This window comes from Macrotis lagotis, chromosome 7 (assembly GCF_037893015.1).
Source record: "Macrotis lagotis isolate mMagLag1 chromosome 7, bilby.v1.9.chrom.fasta, whole genome shotgun sequence".
In the NCBI taxonomy this organism is placed as follows: domain Eukaryota; kingdom Metazoa; phylum Chordata; class Mammalia; order Peramelemorphia; family Peramelidae; genus Macrotis; species Macrotis lagotis.
The window spans coordinates 216878788-216897940 of NC_133664.1; the positions used below are offsets into that span (position 1 = coordinate 216878788).

The window sequence follows — 19153 nt, forward strand, 5'->3', positions numbered from 1 at the left end:
ATACGTGTTGACTGAAAATCCCTCTGGACTTAAATTCCTAATCTGTAAAATGAAGGGATTGACTGGAAGACCTCTAAAATTTGTTCCAGTTCTTAAACCATGATTCTACTATCTTATGTATGTGTATATCTATATGTCTTTACATAAATATATATATATATATATATAAATATAAATACATATAGATAGATATAGAGCTAAAAAGGTAAACATCTGTATGAATATATGCAAGGATTTACATATATAATCTAAACTAAGTCCTGTTCCAATATCTCATTACAATGTAGAAGTAACTAAGTTTTTGAAGAGAATAAGTGTTAGCAAGTGCTACAAAATTGGAAAGGCTTTGAGTATGGACCTGGTGATTGAATGTGTGTCTTTTGTCCATGAATCAGACTAGTTAATTTATGAGAGGTTCATTACAAGGTCACCTACAGCAACTATAAAAGAAAATCTAATAAGATACAGATGGACTGTGATCTCCATTGGTAAAAGATGTCTCCACATTGATTGAATTACATGTTTGAAATATGTAAGTACACATACACGTGCATATGTGCACATGTGAAGCAGTGAAATAAAGCAAAGTCAGATCTGGCTTTTATTTTTGCATTCATATTAAGCTTGCAGTTTTTATATCACTACAAATAAGAACAGTAACAAAATGAGAGAAAACTGAAAAAATGGAAAATACTTCTTAAAGCACCTGTTCTTACATTTTTCAATGGTGTTAAGAGTTTAAACACTGCTGAGATACAATCTAATTGGTTTTAGTATTCTAATGTTATTAGCTTAAAAAGATCATCCATTTCAAGTTTCTGCTTTTATAATCAATGTAAAGGTTCTAGTGAATTTTCATATACCCACAGTAATTCCCTCGGCTCTTGTGTCTGCTTCAGAATATACAATTAATGATAGCAATTTGCTTGTAGAAGTAGCTGCAATGAATTTTCATGGTTCAATCTTTCTGAAGGCTCTGGTGAATTTTCACCCATCTTGAATTTGAGTGTTGTTAAGACACTTTCCATATTCTAGAACAAAGGGATGTAAAGCCTAGTGTAGATCTTGAAATTTGATTTTCTTGAAATCCTTCTTCCTTGATATAATGGTTGGAAAGTACTTCTTTTTCTTTGGAGTTTCGCCATTTTGTTCTTCTGTTTTGAAACCAAATTTTCACCTATTTGTAAAAATAATTGAACAAGTTGGTCTCATCATTTCACGTAATTATTTTATATCCTCTACCTGTGCCAAAGATTATCTAAAAAGAATAACTGACTGGAATTTTTTAATAAACTTTGTGACTTTTTACATGTATTTTTCATAAAATGTTAGATAGTATTTTATTAAATCAGTACCTAGAAATGAAATATAAATCCACAATGGGAGATAGAGAGAAACAGAGAGAGAGAGAGAAAGTAGACACATACATCCATAGATCCATAGACAGAGATAGAGGTTTAGCTATAGATTACTGCCTAAAAGAAAGTCAGACCCATTTAGAGACCATTCTATTTTAGAACATAAAGAGCATTTGGTGGATATAATAATCCAATTTAAATTCATTGAGATCAATTTACTTTCTTTTGTTTTTTTTTAGGGTTTTTTTAATTTTGCAAGGCAAATGGGGTTAAGTGGCTTGCCCAAGGCCACACAGCTAGGTAATTATTAAATGTCTGAGACCCGATTTGAACCCAGGTACTCCTGACTACAGAGCAGGTGCTTTATCCACTGCGCCACCTAGGCGCCCTGATAAATTTACTTTCAATGAAACCTGTATTAACATAACAAGTAATCATTTTGTGTGTTTCTTAATCTGCTATAGTATACAAAACATTGTTCTAACCTTTTAAGGAAGCTATTGCAATTTTTGAAAGTGCCTGACATTCTCCTGGAAATAAATAGTAAAATTAGGGCTCAGTCAATAATAGGTGTTTATAATATTAAAGTAAAATAAGAAAATTAACTCATAAAAGTTCCCTGATAGAAAGTTGCCCTTTAGAAGCAAATTTTTTCTTTATATTTAAAAGATTTCTTTTCCTTACCATGCATGTCTTTGAATGTCAGTTAACATTCCTACTTAGGAAAATCAATTGATTTCCTATTCTGTGGGAGATGATGAATTTTATTTTCTGAATAATAACTTACTCATTTTAAAATGTCTAAGATTTACAAAGTTCTTAATTTATATTATCTTATGTGTTCCTCACAACAATATTCTTTGGAAGATACTACCTGAATTTTACAAATAATGAACTGAGGTTCAGAGTAAAGTGGCTTGTCAATAAAACCACAGCTTTTTTAAATATAAGAGGCAAAACTCAAATCTAGTTTTCTCTGTTCTTCAAATCTAAAATTTTTCCTTCTCATATCACAATTCTCTTTTTATTCTAATATTCTAAATTCCACATATTTTAAATTAAGATCTTTGGACAGCATGAATCTAGGAAAACTTCAGTTCGAGGCCCACATCTAACTGACTGTAAATCACTTAATCTCTCAGTGTTAAAGGGAAATAAGATTATAAATTACATGGAAAACACAGAAGGCAATTCCCCAATTACCTATATTCAAAGAATATAGAAAGATGACAAGATCTACTTCTTGCTTTCACAGAGTTAGCAGATTAGTAAAAAAGAAAAGATAAGCAAATAAGTAACTATTATCCAGGGTAGAAGATAAAAATACAATAAAGGATGGGGTGGGATGGGGGGGGGAGGTGGAAGTATTCCAGTGAAGCTTAAGGGAGTTATTTTTTTAGAATGACCATAGGAATCTTGAAAGAAGTCAAAGATTCAGGAAGAATAGGATAGGTGAAGTTGAGGGGAAAGGGAATTTTCACCCATCTCGAATTCGAGTGTTAAGACACTCAAAACAAAAAAACAAGTATAATCACAGAAACAGAAAAGTCCATGAAATGTTCAAGAAATTTCAAGCAACCCTGACTGTATGCATGGGTATATGCTCATGGTACATAGATGAGATTAAAGTAGGAATTGTGATTGAAAAGTCACAGATATAACTAGAGGGTAACTAAGACCCAATCAGAAAAGAGATTTGAATCTTTCAGAAAAAGAAGTTTGACCTTTATTTGGCAGATTTTTGGATAGCATTATTTTTATTTTGTCATGGGTATGTTATGATGAAACTTATTTTAGGAAGTTTAATCTGGTAGTTATGTGTAGAATAGACTGCATGTATGGGAATGACTAAAAGTAATGAGACTAGTTAAATAAATATTGCAATAGATCATACAAGAGATATTGAAGGCCTGAATTATGGATAAGTGAGAATGAAGAGAAAGGGAAAGGGAAGGATCTAAGAAATAATGCTAGGATAACAAGAAATAGGATTTAGCAATGAAGTAAGAGGTGGGGAATTAATAGAAACAATAAAGTCAGAAAGAGAAGTATATGCTTTATGCATAATAATAATAACAACTTATTTTTATATAACACTGATTTTGCAGAGAGCTATACATAAGCTATATCTCAAGTGTAAGATAATAAATTTAGTAGTAGACTTGTTGAATTTGAGGTGCCACTTGGACATTCAGGTAGAAATATTTATCAATTGAAATATGTAAAAACATGATTGGGAAAAAGAACTACATGTACAAAATATGTTTAGCAGTCCTTTTTATAGTGGTAAAGAATTGAAAATTGAGAGGTCATCCAGCAATTGAGGAATGGCTAAAAAAGTGTGGTGATGGAATATTATTCTTTTGTAAAAAATCATGAAATTGTCCAGGAAAACTGCCCTGACAGTTTGAAAGAATCCACCAATCATCTCCTGAAAGAGATCCTAAAATGAAAACTGCCAGGAATATTATAGCCAAATTTCAGAACTTCCAAGTCAAGGAGAAAATATTTCAAGCAGCCAGGGGGGAAAAAATTCAAATGTGAAGGAGCTACAGTAAGTACAACACAAAATTTAGTAGCTTCTACATTAAGTGATCATAGGACTTGAAAATGATGTTTTGGAAAGTAAAAGATCTTGGATTACAACCAAGAATTAACTATCCAGCAAAACTGAACATATTCTTTCAGGGAAAAAATGGAAATTCAGTGGAATAGGGAACTTTCAAACTTTCCTGATGAAATGACCAGAGCTGAACAGAAAGTTTGATCTTCAAGTATAGACCCAGGTGAAGCACAGAGAGGGTGAATGGCAAAGGAAAATCATGAGGGACTTAATGATGTTGAACTGCTTGTATTCTTGCATGGGAAGATGATACTGATAACTCAAATAAACCTCATTTATTAGGGCAGTTAGAAGGAGCAAATATAGACAAAGCACAAAAGGGAGTTGAATTTGAAGGTATAATATATTTAAAAGATGGAGTTAATGGGAGAGAATGGAATGTACTGGGAGAAAGGGAAAGGAGAGGTAGAATGGGGTAAGGTAGTTCACATAAAAGAGGCAAAAAAAAGTTTTTGCTGGGGAGTGAAAGAGGAGAAGTGAGGGAGCCTTACTCTCATTGACTTAGAGAGGTAATAACATACACTAAGAGAGGGAATAACCTATACACAATCTGTCTTACCCTAGAGGAAAATAGGAGAGGAAAGGGATAGGAGAAAGGGGATGGGGGGGGTGGGGAGGTTGTAGGTGATAGAAGGGAGGGGAAAATTGTAGGAGAGGTAGTCAGATGCAACACACTGTTGAGGAGGGACAGGGTGAAAGGAGAGAGAGAGAGAGAGAGAATAGAATAGAATAAAGAGGGGGTAGAGGGGAAGAGGATGGAGGGAAATACAGCTACCAATAGCAATAGAAACTGTTGGAAAAAATATTGAAACAAGTTTCTCTGAGAAAGACTTCATTTCTCAAACATAGAAAACTGAGTCACATTTATAAAAAAATAAGAACCATTCATCTATTGATATAGGACAGGAGAAAATGACAAATGTTGGATGGGATGTCAGGAAATTGAGACATTGATACATTGTTGGAAGAGTTGTGAAATTATTCAACAATTCTGTACAGCAATTTGGAACTATACCCAAAAGGGTTCTAAAGCTATGCCTTCCTTTTGGCCTAGTAGTGCCACTGCTAGGTCTCTATTCCAGAAGAGATGAAATATGAGAAGAAAAGAATCTATATGTATATGGATATTTATAGCAGCTCTCTTCTGGTGGTGGGGAGCTTTGAAAGGTTGTGGGGATCCTGGAGGCAAAGGTGCTAATCTTTTCATTGGAAGAAAAATCCTAGCACCTATGTTCTCTCTTTCATCTAATCACCATTTACAAACAGTATCCTGTTGACATCAAGTCAAGCTACTGCTGTTCTCAGTAAAAAAAAATTTACACAAGCAGATGTAATAGGAAATGTACCTTATACAAAGTAATAGCAATGTTGTAGGATGATCAACTGTGAATGCCCTACCTTTTTCTCAGCAAAGCTATGACCCAAGAAAACTCTGTAAAACTTATAATAAAGAATGCTATACATCCCAAAGTCAGTTGATGGTGTCTCAATACAGACTGAAGCATACTTTTTTTCACTTTATTTTTCTTGAGGTTTCTCTTTTCTTGTGTGTATGTGGGGGGGGTGGATTATGCTTACTTTTACATGACTATTACAGTAATATTTTTACATCTTTAACCTATACCAAATAATCTACTTTCTTACGTATGGGGAAAGGATTGGTAGGAAAGGGGAGAATTTGGAACTCAAGGTTTTGAAAATAAATGTTGAAACTTGTTTTTGCATGTAGCAGGGGGGATATTTAAAAATAAAAATAATTTTAAAAGAGTTAAAAAAAGAATGAGGGGAAAGGAAGTAGATACTGTAAATAAGTGGGGATGACAGAGGGAGTAATCTATCTGCTAGAGAACACAAAGTGGAATGTTATCAAAAGATAACAATATAAAAGATAGACCAAATTACCTTAGTAAGAAAGCCATCTCATTGTATTAGAGGTGAAGGAGAAAATAATGGTAGTAGGTATTTGAGTTGAGGAGGGGACTCAATTTTTTCAGTGAAATATGAAGGCAAAGTTCTTACCCAAGTAGAAGGAGGATCAGAGAACCTTGAGAGGTTTGATGAAGAATAAAAAGATTTTTTAAAGTCAATATGAGAGTAGAGTAGAGAGTTTGTTATGGAAATGTATAGGATCCCTTTACTATATTAAGGGCCCAATTGAGATTATATAACATAAATTTGAAGTGGATCTAGTCAGCAGAGTTTCTTGTTTTTAACCAGGTTCACTTAAGTAGGAGTGTACATAAGTAGGAAAGAAAATGGTGGGAGCAAACTAGGAATGAATCCTGACAAGCCAAAGATGATAGATGATAGATGATGATAGATGAAGAAGATAGCTTAAATTTATTTTTTCACTATTTCATAAAAGGATCAAAATGAGTAAGGGAGGAAAAAGTAGTTAGTACTGGAGTATTGACTTAGGAAAGAACTAATATGCAAAGGGATTGGAGATATCACAAGGAAGGAAAACAATTTGGCATTATGAGGGAAAGGTTTTGAGGAATATGTGTAATGATCACAGGTTGTGATCAGAAAAGAGTATTCCTTTAAGTAATTATCAGAGTTCATAAAAATATAAGCATTTATGGGTGATAGAAAGATCAAGATAATGACTATGAGGGGGCAGCTGAGTGGCAAAGTGGAAAAGCACCATCCCTGGAATCAGAAGGACCTGAGTTCAAATTTGACCTCATATACTCAGACACAGCTTACCTAGCTGTGTGATCTTAGGAAAGTAACTTTACCCGATTACCATGCAAAAGACAAAGAAACAAAAAAAAGAGTATGACTACTATAACTGTTAGGTTGGAGGAACTGTATGTCACAGGAAATAAGCAAATTGAGTAATTGGGAGGTAAAGGTGTTTGAGGGAGTATAAATACATATGGGTTGTTTAACTCTATATTTATAATTATACTAAATATAGATTGATATTGAACATGTTGTAAGAGAAGAATCAGACCTAAATAAATGAAAGAAAACAGAGGGGGGGAAGAGATAATACATAAGATAACTTTTAAAAATTGAAGCTAATAAGCTTTGGTTTTCATTCAAATTCCACAGTACCTTCTCTGAATATTTTCCATCACAATCTTTTAAAATTGTCAATGACATTGAATGGCATTGAAATGAAACAAATCCATCATAATTGATCATGATCACATGTTGTCATTAATGTATATAATGTTCTTCTGGTTCTGCCCATTTGACTCAGCATCAGGTACCAAACAATTTTGATGACTGATGCTTTAAAATATAATTTGAGATCTCTGTATGGCTAGGCTACCTTCTTTTTCATTTTTTCCAATAATTCCCTTCATATTCTTGACCTTTTGTTTCTCCATATGAATTTAGTTACTATTTTTTCTAGTTCACTGAAGAAATTTTTTGGAAGTTTGATTGGTATGGCAATAAATAATTTCATTTAGGTAGAGTTGTCATTTTTATTATATTAGCTCCACCTACCCATGAGCAATTGACATTTGTCCAGTTATTTAGATCTGATTTTATTTGTGTAAAAAGTGTTTTATGGTTGTTTTCATAAAGTTTCTGTTAGTATTATATAAAAATGCTGAGGATTTGTGTGGATTTATTTTATCTCCTGTGACTTTGCTGAAATTGCTAATCATTTTCCAATAGTTCTTTAGATGATTTTCTATGGTTCTCTAAGTATACCATCATATCATTTGCAAAGAATGAGAATTTTGTTTCTTCATTACCAATTCTGGTTCCTTCAATACCTTTTCCTTCTCTTATTTATCAAGATGTATATTGAATTCCTTAATAGGAGAGTAGTAGAAAAACTGACACAGGCACATATTTCATTGAGGAGAGATCGAAATTGTCCTTGAGGATAAGCAATAGCTAATATAACTTAGATTGGTAACAACAGATTTGATTGAGTGCTAAGCATGGATTGCGGGGAACTTCAAAAGAGCAGGTTCTGAGCAATGATGGAAGAGGCAGAGTCTAGTAGAGACAATGTAAGTATGATTCCAGTATTCCCAAGATAACCACTGAAGGGTAGCAGAGAAGTAGAGTGAGAAGAGGAAGGGAAAGAAAGCTTGAATAAAAAAACCAACCAGTGCTAGAAAGGGTGCTCATGAAAGCTGTGTGATCAAAAAAGAGCCAGATCTCTGTGAGAAAGAGAAGATGAAAGGAGTGGGAATGAAAAAGATATAAGATGATAAGTTTTTTTTTACCTGAAGAACATATATACCAGAAAGTACAGAGAAAAAGGTATTACTTCAAAACTGAAACCAATAGTAATCACCCCATCTCTAAAATCACAGTTATTATTAGACAATACACACAGTAATCATATCATACTCTTGAATCATGTGCAGTTTTCCTATTCATAACATGGATGTTTTCAAGATCTCTAATTTCTGAAATATTACAGTAGACTCAAAGTATCCATATTTAAGTTTATGATGACTATAAATGTAATAATATATTTCTATAATATAAATATAATATGTACATATCTAACAATTTTATATTATGTAAAGATAATAATATGCTTATATAAATGTAAACTCTGTTTGCCTCAGTTTCCTCATGTATAAAATGATCTGGAGAAGGAAATAGTCATTTTGCCCCAAAAATCCAAAATGGAGTCACTGAGTCAGATAGAACTAAAACAACTGAACAATCAACTCATATCATTGTCTTGTGTTTTTATTAAACTCATATTATGTTTAGGGTTCTATATACCAGAGTTCAAATCCCTTCTCTGATACTTATTATTTGTGTGGTCATGGGCAAGTCACTTAAATAATTAGACTCAGTTTCTTTATCTATTTATTGAAGATGATAATAATACCTATAGTACCTGAGTTGTTCTGAGGAAAATAAAACAATTTGCAGATCTCAAAATCTCATAAAAATGTCCACTAATATGCTTCTCTACAATATCTGGAACAATGTCTTCTTATAAATATAAAATATTTATTTAAATGAATATTTATTCATTTTTAATATCTTGTTTTAATACCTCAAGAGATATATTTAAAAAATTATTGCCCCATCTGTGAATTTGAAAACTAGTTTAAGTGAGCACAGATATTCAAAGGTAGAATTGGGCCTTGAAGATGAGATTTCCTAATCCTAGTATTTTGCACCCAAGGATAATAAAATCATAGACAAATCCAGAAATAATTTTTAAAATTCCAATTCCCTCATTTTATAAATGATGGAACTGAAGCCAAAGAGGTAAAATTGATTTGTTCAAGGTCACACAGGTAGTAAGTGACAGTGGTGAGTCTGAATCTGTAACTTCTGGTTTCAAAGCTTGTTCTATTTCTAATGCACCATGGCAATAATCTCAAAAACAAAAATAAAGCCCAGGTACACTCAATACTGTCATTCAAGTACTATCTAGGTTTACTTTGCTCACCTTCCAAGACCAGAGATTAGACTCATTAATGGTGGCATGTACTTTCCATTCTAAATCATTTTTTAAAAATAACTACAATTTCTACCCATAAAAAGCACATCTTCTTATATCATAGAAGGTAGAAGGTAATCTGAGAAGCGAAGACACTGGAAGTTGGGAAAAACAGGATGGGCAGTGGGAAATGAGTTTTAAAATAATATATAGAAACCCAGAAGCAGAAGCAGGGAGACAGAGTATTCTAGACAGGAGAGAGAACCAGTTCAAAGATATGGAAAAGCGTGTTCCTGGGATCTGCAAGTAGGCCAGAATAGTTAGATAGTAGAGTGCATAGAGGGAAGAAAAGTGTGAGAAGACCAAAAAGTATAAAGAAGTCAGAATAAAAAAAAGCCTCATCACCAAGCAGAGGATTTTGTATTTTGTGGGGGTATTCTTTTTTTTTAGATTTTGTTTCAAGGCAATGGGATTAAGTGGCTTGCCCAAGGTCTGAGGCCAGATTTGAACTCAGGTACTCCTGACTCTAGGGATGGTGCTCTATCCACTGCGCCACCTAGCCACCCGGACTTTGTATTTTGTCCTGGAATTAAAGAGAGCCACTGGAGTTTATTGAGTAAGAGGATGATATGGTCAGACCTGTCCGTGATTTTTGAAAATCTCTTTACCAGCTGAATGGAGAATGGATTAGAGAAGATACCTGAAGCAAAGAGACAAAATAAAATTCATTTGAAATTAACTGGGTATGAGGTGTTAAGAACCTTTAAAAAGATGGTAGCTATATGAGTGGAGAAAAAGAGATGTGTCTAAAATACAATATGAAAGCAAAAAGAACAAGCCTTGGCAACAGACTAACTAAATGGCATAACTGAAAGTGAGGAGTTGAAGATGACAGTAGAAGTGACTCTGGATGACTGAGAGGGTAGTGGTACTCTCAACAGTATTAGAGAAGTACAGTAGAGGCTAAGATTTGGGGGAAAAGATAACTTCTTTGATACATATGTAGAGTTCGGAAAGCCTAGATTACATTCATTTTGAGTTGTCTTGAGATTCTATTAGCAATTATAAGATTCTAATTTAGCAGAGGGACAGGGACTAGTCAAACAAGGAAAACACAAGTCCAAGAGAAAAGAGAAAATGTAGACACCTTAATACCTGTGACTCCTTTAGTCCCAAACTGATGGAAAGCTTCTTTCTGTCTATTTTATTGATATACTTCTGTTTCTGAAACATCTTCTCCAGAGATTTTCTCTGATCATCAGAAAACACAGCTCTCCTTAAAATTCCTCTTTGTACTTTGAAATTGGAGTCCTGTGTCAGCAGAGGCAATATGGTTTCCTCTCCTAGGAGAAACACAAGGTACACAAGCTGAATTTAATGAAATCTAGAAATAAATATTTATTTTATTTCAAGCAGTATAGGAATATATATCATACACCTTAAAGATCAACTAATTCAACTCTCTCAATTTATGTATAAGAAAGCTGTACAAAATCACATAAATGGTATTAGTGGCAGAACCAGTATTTGACATCAGACTTTTTTATTGTATTTTTTAAACTCCAAATCCGGTACACTTTCTATCATATTAGACTACAAGTTTAAAGACTTACTCAGAATCTATATACCATAGGAATCTGAAATGAGACTGAAGCAAGACTTGAAAGTTGGTGAGTTCACTGAGAGATTTGCAATTGAAAAGATGAATAGAAGGCCAATACTATTGTGATACACTTTCAGTTAGGATTTAGGAAAAAGTGAAAGAAAAGATATAGTTTTGCAGAAGTCCAGAAAGGAGAGAATTTAAGTTATCAAGAATGTCAAATGCCAATGATATAGACTGAAGAAAGGTCAATAGATTTAGTGGGTAAAAATACCAATAAGAGGATAGTTTCTGTAGAATGGTAATAGAAGAAAACTGAGTATCCATAAAAGTAGAGGTGAAAAGACCATATGAAAGAAACTACAGGTGCTAAAGAGGAAAGGTCTACAACCAGTTTGACCTTGATCTGACTGTAAAACGAGAGGATTATTAAACTAGGCTTGAAGATTTCTAAATTAGCTTCTTGCTTTAAATCTATGATTCTCTATCTTCTATGCTTTTATCTAGTATCAGAGGAAAATTATTCTCAAGCAATATAGTCTGGATTCCATTTCTTCCCACATCTTTCTCACCTCCACAATCCAGATTAAGAATACCCGAGGAAACTCTTTCTGTAAAACAGGTTATGAAGGGGTAAAACAAAAAAAGGAAGAATAGCTTTTTTTAAAGGAAAGGTTAAAAGAGCCTGGATAAGATGGTGGAGTAAAATGAAGCAGTATAGCTCAACTCTCTCTCACAACTTCCTCAACAGAGATTAATGATGGGGGCAGCTAGGAGGCGTAGTGGATAAAGCACCGGCCTTGGAGACAGGAGGACCTAGGTTCAAATCTGCTCTCAGACACTTAATAATTACCTAGCTGTGTGGCCTTGGGCAAACCACTTAACCCCATTTGCCTTGCAAAAAAAAAGGAAAAAACATAGATTAATGAAGATAACATAGCATTTAACATAACATGTACGTAGTGCTTACCAAATGTCAGGCACTGTGCTAAGCTCTCTACAATTATCATCTCATTTGATCCTCAGAACTTAAGAGAGTTATCCCACTTTACAGATAAGGAAACTGAAGGCAATAGAGGTTTAGGGACTTGCCCTGGGTCACAAAGCTAGCAGTATCTGAGGTTGGATTTGAATTCAGACTTTCCTGACTCCAGGACCAAGGCTCTAGCTGAGAAGAGGATCCAACTAGGAAGATATATAAAGAACCTCATAGCACTGGGGCCTATAAGTATGAACATAGATTAGATCTGAGACTGTATACCTGGCAGGGAAGAATAGAATAAGTCAGTGAGTTGTGTCATTCTGACCTGGAAGCTGGGCAACAATACCAGTGTACCCTGAGTCTGGGCTTGTTCTTGTGCAGAAGGAGATCCAGGACAGTCAGGACCCAAAATTTTATAGCTGACAGGAAGTGGGGTCAAGAAGAAGCCCTTCTAGTAAGCTGACAGGGGCTATGCTCAGCAGCTTCAACAAAAGCAATCTTACAGTTGTGTTGGTAAGGTCCAAACTGATTGGGAGAATGCAAAACTTAGGTCAAGAAGGTCATATTTCACCCAAGCAGACAACTAAAGATGTGATTAAAAAGTATGCAGTTCACAGGCATGAGTCACTTATTAGACCTTTAATAGTTGCTTCACTCAATACTTGAGAAACCAGCAATAAGACCCTAATGTGTATATATATATATATATATATATATATATATCAGAACCCTAAAGAGGTGCTGATATACCCTCAAAATTATACACAGAGCCTAGAATGAATGGGAAAACAAAACAAAACAAAACAAAAGGCATCCACAATGGAGAACTATTAATGAGACTGGGATGCCCAAAACTAAAATCAAGAAGAGAGTAACTGCAATATTTACAAATAAATCTCAAACAAAAACACATCTTAAATACAAATTCAGCTAGAATAAGGGAAATAAGAGTTTTGGGGTTTTTAAGAATTAAAATATATTTTTAAAAATGAAACAAGAGCACAGGGAGAAAAATCAGAAAAGAAATGAGAGCTATGGAAGAAAGAATAGGAAAAGTAAATAAGCACAGGAGGTACAAAACCTTGTTGAAACAGCCAGTTCCACAAAAATTAGAATGGACTAGTAGAAGTCAATAATTCCATAAAACAAGAAATAACTTAAAAACAAAATCAAAAGAATGAAAAAAATAGAAGAAAATATGACAACCCATAGCAAAATCAACTGACCTGGAAAACATATGGATATGAAGTAATTTAAGAACTAGTGAAAAGTCATAAAAGCCTTGGCTAAAAAAAAAGAGTCCAGACATCATATTTCAAGAAATATTTTTTATTAAAGATTTTGAGTTTTACAATTTTTTCCCAATCTTACTTCCCTCCCCCCACCCCACCCCCACAGAAAGCAATCTGTCAGTCTTTACTTTGTTTCCATGTTGTACCTTGATCCAAATTGAGTGTGATGAGAGAGAAATCATATCATTAAGGAAGAAACAAAAAGTATATGAGATAACAAGATCAGACAAATATTTCAAGAAATCTTAAGAGGACTTTGCCCAGATCTTTTAGAACCAAAGGGTAAAGTAAAAGAGGGAGAATCTTCTTGTTGACTGTTGTCTTTTGTTCTCAAAAAGAATCAAAATGACGTCAATATGAAGGGATCAAGATACAATATATCTGACTGTGACTAACCAGACCAATATGAGCATAGAAGACTCTACCACAGGACAGGAAGAAATAATCTATATGAGCATTTAGAGTTAAGATGTCTCTAAATTTGCATAGCTCACGTTTCTTTTGAAATTTGGCCCTGCTCTTCTATAGCCTGCTAGGGTCCTGTGCCAATATCTCCCATGCCTTACAGTCAATTCTAAAGTTTTTCAAAGATACCTTAAGAGACTGTCCATGTATCACTTCTACTGAGTCCTTGCTCTGAGTGAGTTCTCCATAAAAGTACATTTGAACAATTGTTGAGCAAATATAATTCAAACTACAAATTGAATAAACGTAATTCAAACAATAGTCCATCAGAATTGTGGTCTCTGTAGTACAATTTTAAAGTTTGGCAGTTCAGCTTAAGAAGACTGCAGTGTCTGCTAGCTTATCACACTAGGAGAACTTCAGAATCTTCTTAAGACAGTTTAAATGAAAGCAATTCAGTTTCCTGGCATGACATTGGTGGACTATCCAGGTTTCATAGGCAGACAGCAATGAGGTCAGCATAACAACTCTGGGCAAACTAATGCCTCTTCTTTCCCACACTTGCCTTTAGAGTCACTCAGCTTCATCATCTATGTGGACGTCCTTAGAAAAGGTAATGCTAAGGTAATTGAATTTATCCACAGCATTCAAAATTTCTTTATTTACTATAACTGATAGTGATGATATGGTAAGGACTGGTGGCTTTCTTGTTGATAATTATTAGGTCAAAATTAGCACAAGCAACAGAGAGTCGATCAATATTTTGTTGCATTTCAGCTTCAGACGTTGCATTGAGTGCACAATCATCTGTGAACAAAAAGATCATGCCCCACCTCTCCCTCTGTATTAGACTTGGTTTGTAGCCTTTTCAAGTTAAATAATTTATCTTAGGTGTGTTAACTGATCTTGATGTTGTTTTTGTCCTCCTTGAAGGTGTCTAACAACATTGCTGAAAACATCATGCTAAAACTTTAACATGGGAGCAAAAACAAAGCCCTACTTCTTCCATTGGTGATTGAGAAAATATGAAAACATCATCTGTTTTCCAGAATCTTTATAAACCGGCATACAACACTGACGGACTTCTCTGGTCATAATTTTCCAAAATCCCTCACAATATCAAAGACCTTGGTTAGATCAGCAAATGTTGAATATAGACCTCTTTTCTACTCCTGGCATTTCTCTAAGAGTTGTCAAACAGCAAATACCTTATTGACCAATCCTTAGTTCTTTCCTTTTTTTTAATATTTTATTTATTCTTCCAAAAAACATGCACTGGAAGTTTTCCTATATAGGAAGATAAACTAGCAGACACCGGGGATCCTTTCTTAAGCTGAACTGCATCCTTATATTCCTGGCAGATAGTATCTTTTTGCCATATAAACTGGAGCACCAGCCTTGAAGTCAGTAGAACCAGAGTTCAAAACCAGCTTCAGACACTAAATTGCTGTGTGACCTCATGCAAGTCACTTAATCCTGCTTCCCTAGCATTCAGAACTATCTCCAGTTATCCTGACTTACATCTGGTAACTGAACCCAGATAGCTCTGGAGGAGAAAGTGACGTACATGTCATGGCATCACCTCCTTGATGTCATGGTCTTCTTAAAAAGCGAATGAAAAAACACCATCAATCTAGAAAGTTCCTATCAATTTTTGTATGAGTAGTGGATTCTTGTCTTGTAAATCTCAACAGGAGTAGAATCAGCACCAGCCTCTTTGTCACAGGAAAGGAACCTTTATGGAATTCAAGATTTCTTTTTCAGTTAGAAGATTTGCTAGAGAAGGATTGACTTCAAGCTCAAGTATATAGTCAATGACTTCATTAGTAATTGGTGATGGTTTGCTGAGAACATTATGAAAGTGTTCAACTCATTTCTCTAGGGTCACTAATCAATATAACTCACCAGTTGTAGTTGAGATGCACAAACAGCCTTCAGGGCATCATAGAAGTGCTTTGGATTATTACTATCAGCATAAAACTGAAGTTCTCTGCCTTCTTACTGAGTTAAGAACCCTATATTTTTTTAAGCTTCATTTGTACTTTTTCATTTGAAGGAGTTAAATGCTACCTTTTTAGAGATGAATGAACTATCACTGTGAAGTTCTATTATCTTATTTAGCAGCTTCTGAAACTCCCCATCATTTTCATTAAACCAGTAATGCTGTTTGTGAGTGTTCTGTGACGTCAACTGTGATGTCATATACAAAATCTCCAAATGCTTCCTCCTTCTTTTCTGCTCTGCTTTTGCTAACCATCTGTTAACTCATCTTTTCCTTCAAAAGGCAATGAAATATTCAAGCTCAGAAAAGTACTCTAATTTGTTTTAAGTTTTCTGGTAATTGTCTTGCTTTGGGCCATCATTTTTGTCAAATGTGAATGTTTAGCTTAGAGAAAATAAGTCTATGATTGGTCCAACACTCTGTGCCACACATTGCCTTTATTATTCTCATATCCCATCTCTTCTCCTTACAATAACATAGACTATTAAATGTCAATGCTTCCTGCATGGGTCCACCCACAAAATTTTATGTGCTTAAGTAAACAGAATTTAAGTAGTAAGTAGCTGTTACTATTGCCTTTTCTGACTGCATTTTTCCCACAGATTTCCTGCCATGACTGATAGTCTCTGCTACTCTGGAATTAAAGTCACCCAGAATTATAAACTTGTTCTCTTCTGGCATGATAAGAGTCTATAGATCTTCATAAAAATTTCCCTTTGACATCATTAGAGTTTGTTATGATGAGAACATGTGCACTAATGATTGTTGACCATCAAGTACTAATAGCAGTATCATTCACTCTTTTTGGGAGGCATAAAAGTTTCCTGACCAGATTAGTTTTGATTGCAAAATCCATGGCAGTTTCACAGAATTCCTAATCACTGTAGCCACTCTGGAAAAACATGTATACACTTCAGACTTCAGTAAACTGAACTTTGTTTGGCATCTTGTTTCACTAAGGGTTGCTATTTGGATGCAATACCTGCTTAGTTTTCTCACAGCAAGAGCCATTCATCTTTCATGTCTACTGGATTTTGTGTTGTCCATAAGTATGTGTCCATTCCATTTACTGATGGTGAGTAGAATTACCTTTATAAAAGTTTTTGTAATTTTTTTGAGTTTCAACTACAGGTTTGGATCCCTACTAACCATGGTAAGCAGAACTGGATTGGGAAAAGCTCATAATATTTAGGGCATTTTTCTAGCACTTTCCTCATGCCAGGAGATGAGCAGTACAGTCCTTCAAATAGGCTTCTCAGATACCTAATGGGCTGCTGAATCCTACTGCTGTTTCAGTTCGGGCTGCCTGTGTGTAGGCAGGGTTGTGACTACTGCTCCCAGTGTATCTTCACCTACTATTTTGCAACTTGTTTATTGCCACATGACTTCAAGGTAAATAAATAGGCTAAATGATATAGATGATGTCTTTTAATCGGCACATAAATTGGATTTAAGTGAAGGAGAGTTGCACAAAGTCATTGTCCTTACTCTTTCTTTCAGAGTCATTGAAGTCCAGTGGCAAGATAAAATCAAGATGATTTGATGATTGCTCAGGATGAAGTAGATGACCTTGGCATCTTCAATGTCTAATCAAGTTATATGTGCTTCACAGTATTTGCTTCAGCCATTTTCAAGGCCACTGGTACAAATTATTCAAATCTTCCCATTCTACTGAGGCAAAGTCTTTATATGCTTTAGGTAAACCTAACTCATCAATAGGTTTGAAATTGCTTGGTTACCCTCAATGTGATTTATCCTGTCTACTTTACCATGATGTGGTAGCTGTAGTTTATGCTACAGCGTCTTGGAACGACAGGTGCTAGTTGGGTGAATCAGGTGAACACCCAGGTGGCAAGTAGCCCTGAAAAGGGCTCAACAGATCTCACATCAGAGGTACTAGTCTTCCTTGAACACCCTACACCCTTGGGAGAATCCTTTAGTTACCCTGTCAAAGAAATCTCAAAATGAAAACACTCAGAGCTTGCTTTTAGGCCAAAAAAAAAAATTTTAAAAACCAGATAGAAAGAATTAAAGCACTGAGGAATATAGTTAGGATCACACATGATTTGGAAGCTGCTACAAGGAGCAGAGAGCTTGGATATTGCAGAAGGCAAAATAAATAGGTTTACATCTTGCCCAGAGAAACAATTTAATTCTACAGGGGAAAAAATGAATCTTTGATGAATTTAGGATTTCCAAGCTTTGATAATGAAAAATCAGAGTTGTGTGGTAACTAAAGTTCAAATAGAGGAGTTAAGAAAAACATAAAGAGGTAAATACAAATAAACTGATAAAAGACTAAACAAGAATAATCTGTGTAGATTCAAATGAGAGGAGGTGATACATGATGAACATTATCATCAGGTAATACTGTCTAATGAATCTGAAGGCTTGGGGGGAGGGTTTATTATATCTAAATGTTCTTAAAATAAGACTAGAAAGGGAGTAGTGGAATATATGAGGAGGGGACAAAGGGAAAGAAGATTAGGAAAAGTTATCATACAAGAGGAAAGGGGAGGAGGGGGGGAAGCATTAGTGTAAATGACCAATTCCAGAATACTATTATGAAGCATGGCACCAACTTTCAAACAAAGGGAAAAATCTTTAAGAGCATTACCAATATAGAAATTTGTTTTGCTTGATATTTAAACCAGGGACATAAGGTCAGGGGAGGCAGAGGAGCTAGAGTTGTGGCTCACCTTAGATTATGCAATCTCTCACAAATTGGGTTGATACAATAAACACATACCTGTGCTACATCTAGCAGGTTCATACACCACAAATCCTGATTCTGATACTGTTCATGCCTCCCCAGTCATGGACTCCACTGTACATCACTGAATTGTATACTCACACATATACAGAAATATATATATGTATCCATCATGTATATAGATACACACATAGAGTTCATGTGTATGTTTATGTGCATATTTGTGTATGTATATCATGTCATAATTCTGTAACAGATAAATACATATTTGTGCATAATAGATATATGTACATATGTACATACATTTTATGAGTATATATATATATTATTTATATACATATACATTAAATTCTTGCTTTTCCAATGGAAGAAGAAGAGGATTGTAGGTTAGAGAGAGAATTTCTAAGCAACAAAAATGACAAAAGAAAATTAGAAGATATCAACTCCCACAAAGTAATCTTAGTCTGTAATCACTACCAGAACTAACTGATTTTGTTTTAACAGTTCAGAAAGAGAGAGAATAGGGAGAGAGGGAGGGAGGGAGAGAGGGAGAGAGGGGGAGAGAGAGAGAGAGAGAGAGAGAGAGAGAGAGATGGGGAGAGAGAGTGAGAGAGAGGATTCTACTTCCTACAGGGATAACAGGATATTAATACATTGACACCATTTCATCTGTCATTAAATCGCACTATATCAACTGAACTGCAGATAAATCAATTATTCTCTTCCTTATAATCACCCACCCCCACCAGTTAAGTATTTACTGTTTCTAGAAAATCAACTTTTTTTGCA

General features: G+C 34.7%; 1 protein-coding gene across 1 annotated transcript in view; it reads right to left on the minus strand.

Moving 5' to 3' along the window:
- Window positions 1-825: 825 nt before the first annotated feature.
- The window catches only part of DBX2 (developing brain homeobox 2), a 67976-nt gene continuing 49648 nt past the window's right edge, over window positions 826-19153 (minus strand). Inside the window, exons 3-4 of the mRNA XM_074195196.1 lie at window positions 10523-10710; window positions 826-1177 (exon numbers count right to left, since the gene is read on the minus strand). Coding sequence (XP_074051297.1) covers window positions 1013-1177; window positions 10523-10710 — 353 coding nt within the window. The 3' untranslated portion in view covers window positions 826-1012. The remainder of the gene's footprint in view (window positions 1178-10522; window positions 10711-19153) is intronic.